Below are 18,630 nucleotides of genomic sequence, written 5' to 3' on the forward strand. Positions count from 1 at the left end.
TCCTGCAGGCTGCCACTAATTTGTCACGGAATGTCACAAGTCGGCGGCACAATGCAGAGTCTCCATCTCATTTGTGCCATCTTCAACATTTGGGATCCCTCACGCACTTCCATTTGTTTGCGAAAATCTGGGTCAGTTTGAGGGCCGAGTTTCTAATAGTACTTTTTCGGACGTTAACTTTCCTTTACAGTCGCTGTTATTAGATCAGATCAGAGTTATTAGCTGCTTTTCCACTGCTAACATTTAACCGTTAAAAAGAAATGTGAAATTTTGGACACTTCAAGCACTCAACGACTGCAGCTTTGCTCACATAGACTAGATTAGGGAGGTTCAAACTTTTTCGTATGAAGGGCCGAAACGAAATATCATTAAGAACCATGGGCCGATGGTAAAAATGGCAAACTATATTACATTAAAGTTGCCATAAGTAATTTCCTAACTTATTTTATATTATTTTATAAATAAATCTAAAACATTACCTTAAATTGATTTAACTAATGCAGTATATTCATTTATTATAACTTTTTACAATAAAAACATAAACAACTACAATAATAGCACAGTGGAGTTCAATGCCGAGTACAGTAGTCAAGCAGAATCTGCCTTTGCCTTTACTTGCTCACTGATATCTCTGGATTGTCCTCTATCTGTCGGGTGACAGTGTGTACATTTAAAAAAAATCGGATTCATTTATTTGAAACGTTGAATCTGCAATAGCCTTTTGTAGCTTAAAAATAAAAGAAAACAAACAAATGGTTACATTAAATTAAAAATGACAATCTCTAAACCATCTTAATCCTTCTCCATCTCTTCTCAGATGTGATGGTAGGCAAAATCAAAGGCTACCATAGGCCAACTTTGGCCTGAGGGCCCTAGCTTGGGCATCTCTGTACTAGATCATCAGTTACAGTTGTTTTTATTGTATTATTTTAATAAATTTAATAAAATAGCTTTTTGAACAATCAGTTTTTTTTTCATATTGAGCTGAAGAAAGATGCAATACCTATATATTAGACAACCCAAGCTCATTCTGAAAACGTAGTTCTGCGGACGTTTCTGGAGACTGTGATTTACGTGGCCGGAGGTACGTAAGGCTGCATTTCGTTTTTTCAAGCTAACGCTACGGGGCGGTGTGACGGCGCTCCCTGTTCGCACTCGCCGGTCGATTTATTATTTGTCCGGTTAGCTTGTCACTTTATGTTGGTGGAGCGGAGGACCGGAAGAGGAGGAGCGGGGCACGGCGATGACCAGGTTCAAGTCTGGGGAAGAGCAGTTCCAGAAATCAGGTAAGACAAAAAACAGAATCCAAAAAATAAAGCGAATGAGTTTGTAATGAGGCGAGAATGCGGTGAAATCCGAAAACTCGGACAAGGGCTTTTCTTTTTTCTTTTGTAAATCATCGCTTGGGTTTAGGGAAAAGCAGGAGGAGGCTCCGATAATTGGCCGGCTGCCCAGTCAATCGTTCGGTCATTCAGTCAGTCAGTCAGTTGGACAGACTCCAGCCTCCGGTGGCTTTTTACGCGAGAACAACGCGGCCGCGAACGGCGATTCGCGAAAACAAAAACTGCACAAATACGTACCTCCCGGGACGTATTTTACGGTCTCCAGAAACGTCCACGTGTCAACGTTTCCAGAATGAGGTTGGGTTGATATTCGAGACAGCGCCATGTTTAATATTAAAAAGTATGCTTAAAGTTTGGTGAAAGGAAAATCAACCTCTTATGTATGTGTGTGTATATTGTATAATTAGTGATTACAGTTGATTTTGTAACAACCTTCTCCTCAGGGATTGGAAAAGCACATTAGCTTTATAGCTAACTCTGGCACAACATGTCAACACTGTCCCTGTGCAAATAACTGAAATAAACAAACAAGCTTTGAACCTGGAGCAGCAAGGCCAAAATCGAGCTCGGACCAGTAGCCTTGCAGTGCTTCTCTGAGAAAAAACTGCACTAAAACCCTCTCTTATCCCACAACCTCATTGTTTCACAAGCAAGCGGAAGCTGAAGGAAACCTAGCGAGGTTGAAAAATGAACATAACAGAAGCAGACGTTTGTTTTTTACATATAGACTACTGCATCGATTCATGACCAGTGATTTATGATAAAAAATGCTCCAGTGGCAGTAATTTATTCATTTGTGTCAGAAGTGGTATTCAATCAACTTGCTATTTATCATTATTTCACACACACGCACACAAAATCAGTAGCTTCTTTTTGCTTTTCATGAAAGGAATGCACAAAACCACTCCAGTAGGGCTTTTAAGTTCAAAACTACTGATAAATTGCTACATTTTTAAGTCACTATCTATTCATTTTCCACAGAATTATGTGATGTTGGGGGGATTGGATGCTCTGCTGTGTTACTATACTGTTATCTAAAGGAACAAAGCAGATTAGAGTGTATATAATTTAGAAATGTCGCAAACAAAGCAAGGATCAGACAGAATGTAAAACTAAATACATGCATAATTACAATTATATACAATTTGATTACCTTCTTTAATCATTCCCGGGTATTTTCATAGGCATGATTTTGTATTTATTATGGCAACTGCAGGCAATAACCCTTTAGCTTTGCATAGGAGTCTATAAATATAATTCTGCCTCATATGGTGATCAGAATCCCCATTGGATTCCTATCGGGAGTTATTTCAGGCACTCACTGCAGTGAGAGAGAGAGAAAGAGTTTTGAGCTGAAAACTGTTAAAAGGTTTAGTTCACTCCCAGAATAAAATTAAAATATCCTGATAATCTTACTCAGTCATGCAAGATGTTCCTGCAGTCTTAAAGAAATTAGGTATGGTTCCTCTAATGCGATAGCCCCCTATAACTAAAACAATTTCTAGTTACTGTACTTTTTCCAATAGTGCTAGGAACTATGAAATGGCTCCTCTAAAGTGACAGCCGTGTATAACTAAAACAATTCCTAGTTACTGTACTTTTTTTCAATAGTGCTAGGAACTATGAAAAGGTTCCTCCGATGTGATAGCCCCTTTTAACTAAAACAATCACTAATTACTGTACTTTTTTCAATAGTGCTAGGAACTATGAAATGGTACCTCCGATGCAATAACCCATTATAACTAAAACATTTCCCAGTTACTGTACTTTTTCCAATAGTGCTAGGAACTATGAAAAGGTTCCTCTGATGCAATAGCCCCTTTTAACTAAAACTATTCTTAGTTACTGTACTTTTTCTAAAAGTGCTAGGAACTATGAAAAATTTCCTCCAATGCGATAACTTCTTATAATTAATGTATTTACTAACATGAACTTATGAACAATACTTGTCGAGCATTTATTAATTATAGTTCAGCATTCAATAAACCATTATAAACATCCAAATTCATGCTAGTTACCATTAATTAAAGCACTATGCGTTAACATGATCTAACAATGACTAACTGTATTTTCATTGACTAAAGTTGACCAACATGAACAAATACTGTAATAAATGTATTGATTGCTCATGTTGGTAAATGCATTATCTAACATTAACTAATACAAACTTATTGCAAAGTGTTAGCAAGTTCATCCAGTGTGAAAGTCCCTACTGTGAGAAAAGAGTTTATACTTCAATGTATTAAAAGAAATCAGAGGTGTCTTTTGACCTTGGATGGATGTACACCCATTGCGGGACACCTCCCAAATAATATTAGGAACCCATAAAATTGCATTTTGGGCCTTCAATAAAAATCAAGGTTACAAAATACTACTACAGCGGACTGACCACTTCCAGAGTCAATGCGCCAAGTAAAACAGATTATCTAATCCCTTGAGCACAGATGGGAATAGTTATGGGTCTACAGCGGTCTCCTCAAGTCAATTTCATCAGGAACGATTCTTCAAACACTAAGTCATCAATCCACTCAGTCCCTGTTCCCACCCCAGCAATCTCCTTCATCTGCCCCGCTCTCGTTCTTCTCCATTCATCTTCCCCCTCCACACTCACACTAATGAACGGATTCACACCCGCTGCTGGGTGTCGCTGGGGAGCTCAGAGCTGAAGAAGAGACTCAATGCAAATGTGGGACTTGGAGCCTGGTTTTGTGCATAAAAGCCTGGTCCCGTTCTCTGAAAATATGCCATTTTTTTAAAAACAGGAGGTTCAAAAGCACACCTTTTCTCACTGAGAAGGCAGATTGCAGATTTTCAGTTTCCCAAAAAGAGCAGCAATTAAGAGGAAGATCTTATCTTTAAAGTCAAAGTGATTTGCAATCCATTTTATTGGTAATTCTGACATTTTTTAGAGTAAAATAAATTTGGGTGAGAAACAAAAATGTTTATTTGGTTCATTTTATAGTTTATATTTTTATAAACATTACAGTATAGTTGTTATATTAAACTTAGCAATATGTATAAATACAGTATAATAGAATTTACAATAGCAGACATATTATTATTATTATTATTATTATTATTATTATTATTATTATTATTATTATTATTATTATTATTATTATCAATATTAATAAAAATAATTATATATAATAGTATGGAAATAAAAAAATATATGTATTATAGACAAAAAATAATTAATAATTATATAAAAATAATTAAATATAATAACATTGTTTATTTAAAAATTAAAGGTACATTAAATAAATCAAATAGAATATTTGTAAACATAATAATATAGAAAAAAGTAAATATGTATTTTCTAATCACTATAAATATTATATATTTAAGAAATGGACATTAAATAAAATATTTGTAAACATATTAATCTAAAATAAAAGTAAATATGTATCTTCTAATTATTGTAAATACCATATATTTATTAAATGTACACTAAAGATAATTAAATATAATATTTGTAAACAATAATATAGAAAAAAGAAAATGTGTATTTTCTAATTATTATAAATATTATATATTTAACAAATTAACAATAAATATAATTAAATATAAAATTTGTAAACATAAAATAGAAAAAATGCATTTTCTAATTATTATAAATGTTGTATATTTAATATATGGACATTAAATATAGTATCTGTAAAAATAATAATATTGAAAAAAGTAAATATGTATTTCTAATTATTGTAAATATTATATATTTATTAAATGTACATTAAATGTAATTAAATACAATACTTTTTAAAATAATATTACAGAATAAGTAAGTATGCATTTTCTAATGATTATAAATATTATATATATTTAATAAATGAACATGAAATATAATATTTACATTATGTTATATTAACATAATATTTGTAACCATGATAATAATAATATAGAAATAAGGGAAATATGTATTTTCTAATTATTATAAATATTATATATTTATTAAATGGACATTAAATATAATATTTGTAAACATAGTAAAGAAAAAGTAAATATGTATTTTCCAGTTATTACAAATATTAAATATGAAATAAATTGACAAATATAATATTTGTAAACATAATAATATAGAAAAAAGTAAATATGTATTTTCTAATTATCATAAATATTATAATAAAAAGTTCTTGTTTTTTATGTGTTCTAGGAGAACATAGACAAAATATAAATCAAAAGAATCAAGAAAACCTAATGATTATTTCATATTATATTACTGTGTGCCGCAGTGTGCATGATATTACATATTAGTATTGTGCTACCAGGAATAAAATTGCATTGGCCTGTGCTGCACAGCAAGGGAAGACGTTCAACAGCTAAAACGCTAATTAGCTCCACCTCATTAGACACGATGAGTAACGCCTTGGAATACATGAACCCAACGAAGCAGACATAATTAGAGTGCTTAAATAAACATGGAGAAGTTTTATCGGAGGACAGAACCAGCAGCTGTTTTGAATCTCTTTGTACACACAATGTTACGCTCCTCCCTGTGGGACTGTCTCACTGGAGCTTCTGAAGATACTCTCATTAAAATTTGATAGGGGTACAGCTCCATATAGCTTTATATTATGAGCGCAGTGCTGCTGTAAAGACACCGTTAAGTTGTTCACTGACAGAATACAGAGACTTTTTTGGCAAAACTGCAAGTTAAAGTATTAATTTTTAAGCATGTAAATGCATAGAGTATATACAGTAGAAGTCAGAATTATTAGCCCCCCTGAATTATTAGACCCCCCCCCCCCCAATTTCTGTTTAATGGAGAGAAGACTTTTTTTCATATCATTTATCAACAAAATAGTTTTAAGAACTAATTTCTAATAGCTGATTTATTTGACAGTAAATATTATTTGACTAGATATTTTTCAAGACACTTCTATACAGCTTAAAGTGACAATTAAAGGCTTAACTAGGTTAATTAGGTTAAGGTTAGGGTAATTAGGCAAGTTATTGTATAATGATGCTTTGTTCTGTAGATCGAAAAAAAAATTAGCTTAAACGGGCTAATAATTTTGTCCATAAAATGGCATTTAAATTTTAAATAAAAAAATTAATAACTGCTTTTATTCTTCCCAAAATAAAACAAATAAGACTTTCCCCAGAAGAAAAAATATTATCAGACATACTGTGAACATTCCCATGCTCTGTTAAGCATCATTTGGGAAATATAAAAAAAAAAAAATAAAAAAAAATATCAAAGGGGGCTAATAATTCTGACTTCAACTGTTTATACAATGCAGCAGCAGTTTTAAGCTGAAATTAACACTAGAGGCAGTAAAACATCAGCGTTTATAATTATTGGTCACTTCCGACTGGTTCCTCACAAAATATTGTTATCGGTTCAAAACACATGAATTGAGAAATATTTTTTCTCCTTTATTCTTGGCCAAAAAAAAAAAAAAAGATATTTAAAATATAAAAATGTTTAAAAAAACCTTCCTCATTATTTCAAAACAGATTTTACTTCGACTGCCCTGATAATGGCTGTTTCCCGATAACTTCATCATTAACCATATCTGCAGATGTAGCAGAATCATTGATTACAATGGGTTTGATTGTCTTTAGTTTTCTCACACTGCCCGTGTTTGCTAAACTTACTGCAGGGGTGCCCAAACTTTTTCATATAAAGGACCAAAAAACTTAATTGAGGGCTGTGGGTTAAGTTAAACTGTATTACATTAAATTTGCCATAGGTAATTTCTTAATTTATTTGTGCATTATTTAAAAATCGTCACCTTGGAATTATAAGGTTCTATCAGCGTTCTGAATGATTTTGAGATATTGAGCTTCAAAGCTTTTGCATTCCATATAGCAAACAGTATGTGTGTAACATTTGTTTTTCTTAATAAAAAGTCTTAAAAATAAAAACAATTTAGGGAAAAAATCCTATAATGTAAATAAGTTGTCATTTAATAAGAATATGTCAATAACTCAGTTTTGACAAAAATGTCAGATAGAGCCTTATAATTCTAAGGTGACGAAATAACTAGAAAACGTTTCTTTAAAACATAAAATAATGTCGCGGTATAATTTATGTTTAATAATGAACTTAATATAGTAAAAACATAAACAATCCCATTTATAACACAATGGAGTTCAAAGCTGAATACACTAGTCAAGCTGCTCCTGCCTTTGCCTTGATTTGCTCACCAATATCTTGTGCATTGTCCTCTATCTGTGAAGTCACAGCATTTACATTTTAAAAGTCTAATTCAAAAAGTCTCTTTTATAACATTCAAATGAAATGTTTCATTTTCGTTGGCTTTTTTGTAGCTTTTCAGTTGAACAAAGAAACAAAAAGTCCCTATCATTCTCCATCTCTTTTCAGATGGGATGGGGGCCAAAGCAAAGGTTAGCATGGGCCAACTTTGGCCCGCAGGCCCTACTTTGGGCACCTAACTTACAGTTTTGCATTAGGAGTGTTCAAATGTCTTTAGTCAGACACTGTTTATCTGCTTTATTTTACTGCCGTAATATCAGAGAGAATGAAAATGACACATGCAGTACATCAACACACAAGGTCGAGAAATAATTATACCTTGTGTGAGTTTTGCTTCGTTTCCTACACAACATCTTGCTTTGTCTCCTACATTACCAATATTGTTTCCACTATATTTCTGTTTATTTGCGATTTTAAAAATGGTATAGCCGTTGGCGTTTACTTCATAGTTTTTTTCCTGTATAAATTGTGTTAACATTACAAGTGGACCTAAATCATTATATATACATATATTTTTAAATGCAGTTCAGGAGCTCTTTGGAGTTTGCAACAGTTATGTATCTCCACATTTCTAGCTTTTCTGCATAGTGCATAGTAAACTTGCCCATTAAGTTCGTTCCTAGTGTGTGAGTCCTGTGAAACAAGAGAGCACAAAGCCTAAAAAACAGATTAAATGACATAGTTGTTTTTGCAAATGTAGTTTTATCATGCCTGTAGGTTAAAGCAGAGCTTCCTGCCACATAACGAGATTTCCACAGCTTCAAACTCACACATAAGCTGATGCTGTTTGTTTACAAAAGAGAGGAAGAACTTAGGTGTATTGTTAGGCGGGCTTCTATCCTATTGTACAGTGAATCTTCTCAAAGTTCACAAGAAAAAGCTACACAAATACGTATAGGTGTATTTTAATCAAGTTATTAGAGTGGCTGACTGTAGTATTGGTAACATAGCAACCAATAGAAAACAAGGTAAGGATATTGGAGTCATATGAGTGTAATATTTGCTACGTCAGTTTAATCTGCAAATGCATTTCCATCTCCCATTATTCCCTCCTCCATTATTAACCCTTTTTTCACAGTCCAAAACCACCTTAAATAAGCGCAAAAACTTTCGCGATTTAAGCTATTTTTTGTTGAAATTTGCAGTCTTCGTTCCTTGCTTCTTTAGCGCTAGATCAAAATTTGATTAACCAGCCTGATCTCACGAGAAAACGTAAGTATTTTACGTTTTGCCAGTTTAGTGGCTAATTCGTACGAATTCGTAGGAGTTCAGTCGTACGAAATGGTACGATTTTAAAAAGGAGGCGTGGCACCTGACCCCACCCCTAACCCCAACCGTCATTGGGGGATAAGCAAATCGTACTAAATTGATACGAATTAGCCACTAAATCAAAAAGTTACGAATTGCCATGAGATTGTGTTGGATTAACAGAGTAATGGAAACGCAGCTAATCTGCTTATCCCCAATGCTGCAAACCTATATTAAAAAGTAAAAACTATATCAAATCAACTCATATACGAGTCATGAATGTCCAGTTTGTAGAGCTGTGGATTAAATATAATAAATATTGTTCAGTTTCTCACACAAACTGACCATTTCTCCTCATAAGAGCTCAAATGCATCATAAGAAGCCACCAGGATTAATTTAGTGTATTTTTGACTCTCCAACTGCCAATAGCTATTGACTTGCATTCTTTGAATCACCAAGGACCAGCTAAAATATTCTTTAAAATCCTTCTGAGGAAGAAAATACTCTCAACGGCCTGAGGGTAAATACAGAAACAGTAAATGAAATGTTTTTGTCTTTTCTGAGATTATTAAACATGCATTTTAGCGCCACTAAAAGGACATTTCCCATTAAAACTCCCTTGAAACACCCAAGATTCAGCGCAATTTCAGTTTCCACCATAAGCACGTATTTTTCATGAGCCCGAGTTGGCTTCAGTGCCCCTGCTGCACACCCGTCACATAAAGAATTAACTAGTAGCCTGCAGAAACGTCTTGTTTAAGAGGAAGGACCAGAGCCCAGGGCGTTTAACCCCGGAGGACCCGCTGTAATTGGGTTTCCTTTATGAACAGAGCATGTGTGAAGCATCTGAGCCAATGCGATGGATAATACATGGTGCCAATCTTCTAAGAGGTAAGAGCCGAAATATGAAAGGAAATGTGACTCCCTACAGCTCGCTTTTCAGTGGGAGATAGAAAAAAAAAAGAGCCAGAGAGCTTCCCTTGCAGCATTTTTATTCCGAAAGCATCTCTGCGGCAGGATATTTGATGGAGAAGATAACTCTGTGTCTTTGTGCTCCAGTCGATTACTCTCATTAAAGAACAGAGTAACAATAAAAAAACACAATGCTCTTATCTAATCATCCCTCTTTTTTTTTACCAGAAGGACAATATCCATTGAACTAATGGACTGCTTTGTATTTACAGAACTGGTAGGGAGAAGTATTACCGAAGTTGGCCATATGTGCCAACCTCAAGCTGGCATAGATTAAAAAAAATAAAAAGAGAGAGAGAGCTAGAAAGAGGCTTACTGACAAAGACGGAGAGTTTAATAATGTAGTTCTTAGTGGAGGGATAGGAGGTTTCAAAGGGACAGAGAACAGACTTTTCTTTGCCTCTTATGTTTGTTTGTGCAATATTTATCCTCTTTGTGCCTTTGTCGTAACATTATATAAATCCCCTCAGAGGAAGAAAGAAAACATGCGGGAGAAAGCGTGAGGGATTACAGGCAGCGGAGGGCACTAAACAAGCATAAAGCGCATATTTATCTCACTTTCCTTATGTATAAAGAAACGAAGCACATAAAAAAAATATAAATATTGAATAGATATATAGCTATGTCCAAAAGCAAGTCCTAGTGTCCTTTAGAGGCGTAAAATGCATGTGAAATATAAGCTTTTAAATACATAAATAAAGTTTTAAATGTTTTAATCTTTGTATTACGAACAAAAAATTTAAAAAAATCTATTAATGAAGAACAAAAACTGGAAAGTACAGAAAAGTAGCACATCAAACATACAAATATTGAAATGTACTGCTTATAGTTATGTACAAAAGCCAGTGCTAAGTAAAACTATTATAAATCTAATTTATTCAAAGTGACCATTTTATTCCAATATTAATTATGATTTTTTTTTGTAAGATAAAGAAGTCCAAAACTAACATTTCGATTTAAAAATGATAAAAACTTGAATGAAAAGTGCTTTTTTTGCCTCTCAAACTGTCAAAAGCTATTGACTTGCATTCTTTGAATCACCAAGGACAAGCTAAAATATTCTTTAAAATCCTTCTGAGGAAGAAAATACCCCCAACGGCCTGAGGGTAAATACAGAAACAGCCAATTAAATTTTTTTTTGTCTCTTCTAAGAACATTGAACACGCATTTTAGCACAACTAAAAGACATTTCCCTTTTAAACTCCCTGGAAACACCCAAGATGCAGCGCAGTTTCAGTTTCTGCCAGAACGCCACCACAAGCACGTATTTTTCACGAGCCTAAGTTAACTTCAGTGCCCTGGCTGCAAACCCATCACATAAAGAATTAACTAGTAGAGAAATGTGATATTCTTGTATTACAAACAAATCATTTAAAAAATATAATATAAAAATAAAAATAAACTGGAAAGTATAAAAGCAGCACATCAAAAATAAAAATATTGAAATATATATAGACATGTCAAAAAGCTAGACTTAAGTAACTGCATTTTCTACGAAAGTGGTGAGAGCATCAAAGTAGCTTTATAGTTATGAGCTAAGTCGTTTGGCGGCAAGCAATTGGAATGTTGAGGTCCACCGCTTGAGAGGATTCCGGAGAACAAAATCCTGTGTTCTTTGGTTCCGACGACAGTTGTTCCTATAGTTTGATTATTGTGCTTGCCAGATTTCCAATTATTTAATACTGTTTTTCTACAGGGACATTTTAAAAAGTTACTAGCGAGTTGATGTGCATTAATGTTATTTTTTTTCTTTAAAAAAGTGGGAATCTCACACTAACTATACGGACAAAACAAAACAGTATTGCTGCTTCTGAATATTTCAGACAAATGGACACATAATGCAGTGGTTCCCAAAGTGGGGTGCGCAGTCTGACCACCAGGGGTGCACGAGCGAATGTTTGTAATGTTGTTATTGTTAATATTTTTATGCATTTATCTTGGGTAAACTTCACATGTCATAATTTTGAGAGAAAAAATAATTCACAGAGAGAGACAGAGAGAAAGAGAGAGAGATAGAGAGAGAGAGAGAGAGAGAGAGAGAGAGAGAGAGAGAGACATCACATTACAAATTGTAATTTACAACCTATGCATGACGCTGTGAAAATTGTCAACTTCATAAAAGCTTGTCCATTAAATTCACATATTTTATTATATTCTATGTAAATCACGCATACAGAAACAATGTGCATTTAGTTATTGTAATCAAAATGTGGAGTTTAATCGGAGAAAGGGGTGCTTGACAGAAAAAAGTTTGGGAACCACTGACATAGCCACACCACAAGCAACAGCTTGATCCTCCATAGTTAGGTGAATTTGACAAAAGGCGTAAAATAATAAAAAGTTGTAGGATTTTGAGACGTAAAATGAATGTGAAATAAGGTCTTAAATACATAAATCAAGTGGCTTGGGTGTTTTATTACAAACAAACATTTAAAAAACTATTAATGAAGCTTTGAAAAAGCAAGAAGACTAACCAAGTCTGGCTCTGTTGTTCGGGCTGTTTTCTCATGTTGCTATTTTCATCTTTTTACGATCCTTCTGAGGACATTTGGTCCCTGCAAAGTAGGCAAAGCCTGACCCACGTATAACATAGCTGTGAGTGAGTCTGTGTGTCAGCCAGTTCTCCATCCAAGAATGGTGAGTCACATACACACACACACACACTCTCTCTATCTACTCTCTATCTCTCCACCAGCTGTCTCCTTTAGTCCCCATGCCTCCTCATTTCCTCTCTCTTCACTCCTCTTTTTCTCTTTCCCTTCTTCATCATCCCTCTGTCACTCTCACACCCTCACCAATACACACAAAGATACACAAACACACACAGGAGTGAGTGGGAGTTGGACTGGATGGTAAAAAACCATCAGCAGATACCCTGCTGGGTAACACTGAGCTAAAGGTACTGAGGTCTCTGGTCTCTCTCTCTCTCTCTCTCTCTTTATCTCTCTCTCTTTCTCTCTCACATACACACACACAAACACACACCAATCCCTAGAGCCATACAAAAGCTTCATGTCCATCTCTCTTCTGCGGTTCCAGAGTTCAGTGGCATGCTTTAAATTGTACCTGTCAAAAGAAGCCTGCACTATAAAAAACAAGCTTCTTAAAAGTATTTTTGGCTTGGAGTACAATTTAAAACTCGATTATATCAGTAAATAAGAAAAACTGCAGGATTTTAGAACTTATATAAGATATAATTTGGTGAGTTAAGCTTATTACTAATTTTTTCTTTTTCTTTAAGCATAACTGGAGTAAAAATACTAGATTTTTGTGTAAAACGAGCATTTACTTAGTGCCAACAAGAGAAGAACATGTAGTTAAGATATACACTTTGGGGAAGTCTTAAAATCACAGTTAAAGTTCTTTGCTTATATTTTTGTTGTAGTTATTTTAGCACAAAAAGAACAACTCATTAAAAATAAATAAACAAACAAACAAATACACATACATACTGTACCAACACTGTAAAAATGCAAGGTTCCACACAATTCATTCATGTTTTCTCAACACAAGTTAATTAAGTAACCTTAACATATGGTTTTCACTACATAATTTTTTCCATGGCGAGGCACATTACATTATAGCTTTTTATTTAAAACTTTCAGTTGTTGCTGTTTTTTTATAGTGGGTTATAATAGAGAATAATAACAGATCAAACTTTTCTGTAATCGTAGCTGTGCTGTGCGTTATTTGTTTAACCTTTTAAGTTTACATGCTGACTGAGTGACAGAGCTGCGCGAGGCTATCAAACACGATGTAGCTATGATGAACACAGTTTCCATAATTCTACTTCATTTATAGATAAAGATCTATGTTTCTGCATACAATTGCTTTATCTTGCTGGAGCTTATGACCGTTTTACTTCAGGAAGCATCAATGCCATTCTGTAGGTCTATTTCTAGCAAATCTAATAAATGTCGGAGACATTCTTGTTACATAAACCTTACTAAATCGCACTTCAGCCATGTTAGTTTAAGAGCACGCAAGAAAATCTGCGCTTGAGTAGCTTATATTTGAGGGCTTGCAAAAAGTTGTGAAGGAAATCTGAGCGCAGACAAAAACATTTGCATGCTCGACTTGTGTTACTGCGATCACAACATTTGTCATTGAAATAACGCCATAGGTAGATGGAAGATCTGTGTAAAAGGCCTGCCACCACTGCTGGAAAAAAATCCTATAGGAAACACTGCCTTAACAGTATTAGCTGTTAGCTAGGATGCAATCGGAAGTGGTGTTAGTGAGACTAGTAAGGAGCACCCAACCTGTGGTCAGTATGGGCCCTAATGCCCCAGTATAATGAAGGGGACTCTATACTGCTCAGTGAGCACCATCTTTCAGATGAGACGTTTAACCGAGGTCCTGACTCTCTGTGGTCATTAAAAACCCCGACATCGAGGCCAAACTTCAAAGTCAAAGTCAGCTTTATTGTCAATTCAGCCACATGTACAAGACATATAGAAAATCGAAATTGCGTTACTCTCAGACCCAAGGTGCTTAACATTAATATAAAATATATATATAAAAAATAGTAGAGTTTAAGAAAAAGAAAATTTACAGTATATCCATTGCACATAAATGTGGTCTAAAAAAATATACATGGGTAATAAAATTGTAAACAATACAGTGACATTAAGGGCATATAGCAAATGAGTGCAAAGTAAACCAGAGTTGTGCAGATAAAGAACAGTACAGTGCAAAAAGAACTTCTAAACTTGCTCACTGGCCTCTGTCCATCATGGCCTCCAAACCATCCTTATATCATTATTTTCTTCATCACACTGTCTACTCTCCACCAATCAGCTGGTGTGTGGTGTGCGGTCTGGTGCAATATGGCTGCTGTCGCATCATCCAGGTGGATGCTGCACACTCGTGGTGTATGAGGAGACTCGTGGTGTATTTCTACATGCAAACTCCACACAGAAATGCAAACTGACCAAGCCGAGGTTTGAACCAGTGGCCTTCTTGCTGTGAGGCGACAACACTCCCTACTGCGCCACTGTGTAGAGTAAATTATTATTATTATTATTATTATTATTATTATTATTATTATTAACTAATTTAAGTGGATTAAACATAAAACAATTAAGTTGTCCCAAAAATAAATCTCAAAATGTTCTCAATTTATATAAGTAATTTGAACAAGCAGCATAAACATTTTTTGGAGTCTACATACATGAAAAAACAGATCATTATTTACTAAAATAAAGAATAATCATCTAAAAGTGATATACTGCATGACGCCACATGATCACCACCCTTTCAGAACATAATATACAAAATATACACCTTCAATATGTGTATGTATGGGGGCACAGTTTACACACAGGCATCTTTAGCCATTTTCATATTTTTGGGAAGTCATCCGAGGTAAGCATCTCACCTGCTGCGACCAAAAATACCAAATACCAAAAACACAACACCTCCATGACTTCTGCAGCTCCTACAGCATAATATTCCTACCATCTCAGTCCATCACTCTGATCCAAAAAAAAACACTGGAGGGCAACGTCACAGTATGTGAATATGTTGTACACTTTTCTCCACTCTCACTTTCTTGTTCTGCCTCCTGTTGAAAGGTTAGAGGAAATGGCCTAATTGTGTCTTACCTGTCTCACATCTCTTCCCGGTGAAGCCCTGCTGGCAGACACAGGTATCTGGAGCGACACAGGAGCCTCCGTTGAGACACTGGCCTTCACACAGTGCTACACACGAAACACAAAAATAAATAAATAAATAAAAGAAATGTCTCTGTAAACAAGACGTTGAGAGATAAGGCATGTGTACAGCATGTGGGTGCTAAACACACCTTGGAACAAGGTCAATACTACATATATCTCTCTTTTTCTCTCTTCTTTTTTAATGTAACGGTATTACTTTCTGTGAGTTTGGTGCAATAAGATTGACGTGTTTGTGCACAGTGAAGTCAAGCACACTTTTAAGGCTAAATGGTTGATCCAGTTGTCACTTATTAATTTATTTAGTAATGAATTTCTTTGTTTGCTTAAATTGTTACTTTTGACATATAGACAGGTGGAGCTGGGGAGGAGGGGGGTATCAGAGGAAAAATGTCGATAGATACACATATTTAACAACATGAGGATGTAAAATACTCTGCTACTGCTGCATGAATCAGCATACAGAAATTCACAGGAGGTTTGACAATGTATAACATTTGGTGGCAGTGCTTTTAGTTGTGCAGCTCCACAGTTGGAACTTCCTGCCTTTGCACATTCGACAAGTGGACACTATTTTCAGTTTTAAATGTCAGACATCTTTAATGATTTACTGGATTAATAACCTGTCTATTACCTTTCATTGCTTGTATTTTCATGATGTGCTTGCTATATACAGTAAAGTGTCCTTGAGTACTTTAAAAGGCGCCAATAAAAAAAGGTATTATTTTTATTATTATTACTATGACATTCATTTATGTAATGAATAGTCAGATCTTACATATTTACTTAGCAGATCACCTATGACACTAAATCAGTGGGAGCTCTTTCTCTTACTTTTAATAATCCATCATCCAATTGCAAAAATATTTTCAGATATATGAAGCAAAAAAACAAAATTTTCTTCTAAAATTAGCACATTTTCTCAGGCTCCTATGTCTTGATTTAGTAATTTCACTTTTATGCCAAAGAATAGGTTAATTACATTGATTTTAACATGAAATAACTAAACATAAACAGAAGGGGCTGAGAAAAATGCTCATTGTAGAATTAAGTATTGATTTTGTAATGGATACACAAATTAAAAAGCATGAGCATGTAAAACACTCTGCATGTATAAGCATACATTTGTAGGTGGTTTGCCAATGTATAACATTTATTTGTGCAATAAATGGGCACATCTTATTTCCATAGCAGATCACAAAGATAATCAGAGCGAGCTCTAGGCTTCTAAGCTTTTCCTTACTTTTACAGTATTAATCGATCATGATATTGCAAAACATGCACAAAGGAGTTCAAAAGAGTGCCATCTGAATTTGTCTTCTAAAGTTAGCATATTTTCTTAGGTTCCTATGTCTTTACTCGCTTTTATGGCAACTAATAGGTTGTATTCATCAATATTAACATGAAATAACTGAACATGAACATAAGAGAGAAAAACGCTCATTGTAGAAGACAATTCTAGATGGCACTTAAGAGGTTTTTGCATCTGAACTCTTCATATAGTTTCTACCTGTACACAATTTAGGCATGTTACAGTACAACATTAAGAATTTAGATATAAAAACATCATAAAAAAAAAACCTGAACACTATATCTTTGGATGGGGTCAGATGATTTTAAAAAAAGTAAACAACTTTTAATAATTAAACAACTAATATCTTTTGGAATAGAAAAAAATTTACATTTAGGAATAGAAGACATTTACAAACTCCTATATTAAGGGTTTTCTTTGCTACTCAAACTCATTCTCATTCTTAGACTATTCGTTATGTTTTCCATTCCATAGACTTTCACTGTCCTTAATCATTTCTGTAGTGTCTGTGGCTTTCTCTGGAGCCATTTGACTGTATTGTTCATTTTTACTGCAGCGAACAGTATTCATAGGAGGTACCTTCTTTTTTACTTTTTAATAAATCTGTTTTAACCCCTACCGGAGCTACTAAATAGCCTCAAGGTAAAAGAACGTTGAAACTTTTATTAATGAAACCCAATAATTTAGTTGAGTAAGGAACTAGAATAGGACAGTCTCAAAAGACTGTGTGGGTGTGTGTAGCTCTCCACACTCTCTAAAACAGGCACTCGCTTGATTTCAATTAAATTTGGTGATAATTGGGATGTCTAGAAAACAACGATTAGTCACCTTCCAATAGTATTCTGCTAGATATGATTCTGTGTTTTTCAACATAACCCTAAGCAAGTGTTTCTCAACCACATTCCTAGTGGGCCACCAGCTCTGCACATTTACCAAGTCTCCTTAACCAAATACACCTGATTCAGATCATCAGCTCAGTAGCAGAGATTGAAAGACCTGTAATGGGTGTGGCAAACGAAGAACACATCTAAAACATGCAGTGCTGGTGGTCCTCCAGGAACGTGGTTGAGAACCACTGCCCTAGGCTATTCCCTGCAATAATAATAAAACAACAAACAATGAGTAACAGTGTTGCAAATGTCTCGTCTGTTGCATAACTTTGTTTTGATGGCTGTCAGAAAACCCTGCTTTGAAATTAATTGCTTGGGATTTTGGTGGAATATGTAAATTTGTACAGTAGCCAAAGCAAAATGCAAATCCAAAATAATAATAATAATCCAAATAATAATGCCATATCTAAAGACATTTTTACACCTGAGCATGAGCCTCTCCCATTGCGTACCTAGACAGGTGGAGCTGGAAGAGGTGGAGGGTTTCAGAGGAAGACGTATAGACACAGTATTGCTATCAGTTACAAAGAAATATGCCACTGTTAGCATGTAAGATACATGCTACTTCCACTGGATATATAGAAGTATATAAGAACTTTGACAGCTGGAGCTGGGGGAGGTGGAGGGTTTCCAAGGAATAAGTATGGACACAGTATTGCTATAAGATACAAATATATGCTAATGTTACCATGTAATATACATGCTACAATACTTCTACTGGATGTAAAGTAGAACATAAAAACTTTGACAGGTGGAGGGATACAGAGGAAGAAGTATAAACTCAGTATTGCTATGAAATCAAAGATATGCTACTGTACTTCTACTGGATGTGTGGAAGTATGTAAAAACCTTGACAGGTGGAGCTGGGGGAGGCGGAGGGTTTTATTGAAAACAGCCTTAAGTTAAAACCAAAACACACTAGTTAAATGTTGAGCAGGCAATCGTATTAGCTGCAACGTCAACAAA

General features: G+C 34.7%; 1 protein-coding gene across 2 annotated transcripts in view; it reads right to left on the reverse strand.

The window, feature by feature from the left end:
• nell2b (neural EGFL like 2b) overlaps positions 1-18,630 on the reverse strand; it is an 81,209-nt gene that overhangs the window by 15,812 nt on the left and 46,767 nt on the right. The window contains exon 15 of one of the 2 annotated variants that reach the window (XR_015482869.1): positions 15,338-15,489. Coding sequence is in view for 1 of the 2 variants with exons in the window: in XM_087248108.1 (XP_087104234.1) it covers positions 15,394-15,489 (96 nt within the window). In the remaining variant the exon portion in view is untranslated. The remainder of the gene's footprint in view (positions 1-15,337; positions 15,490-18,630) is intronic. The other variant, XM_087248108.1, reaches the window with a different exon arrangement.

This window comes from Danio rerio, chromosome 4, assembly GCF_052040795.2.
Source record: "Danio rerio strain M-AB ecotype USA chromosome 4, GRCz13ab, whole genome shotgun sequence".
Classification (NCBI taxonomy): domain Eukaryota; kingdom Metazoa; phylum Chordata; class Actinopteri; order Cypriniformes; family Danionidae; genus Danio; species Danio rerio.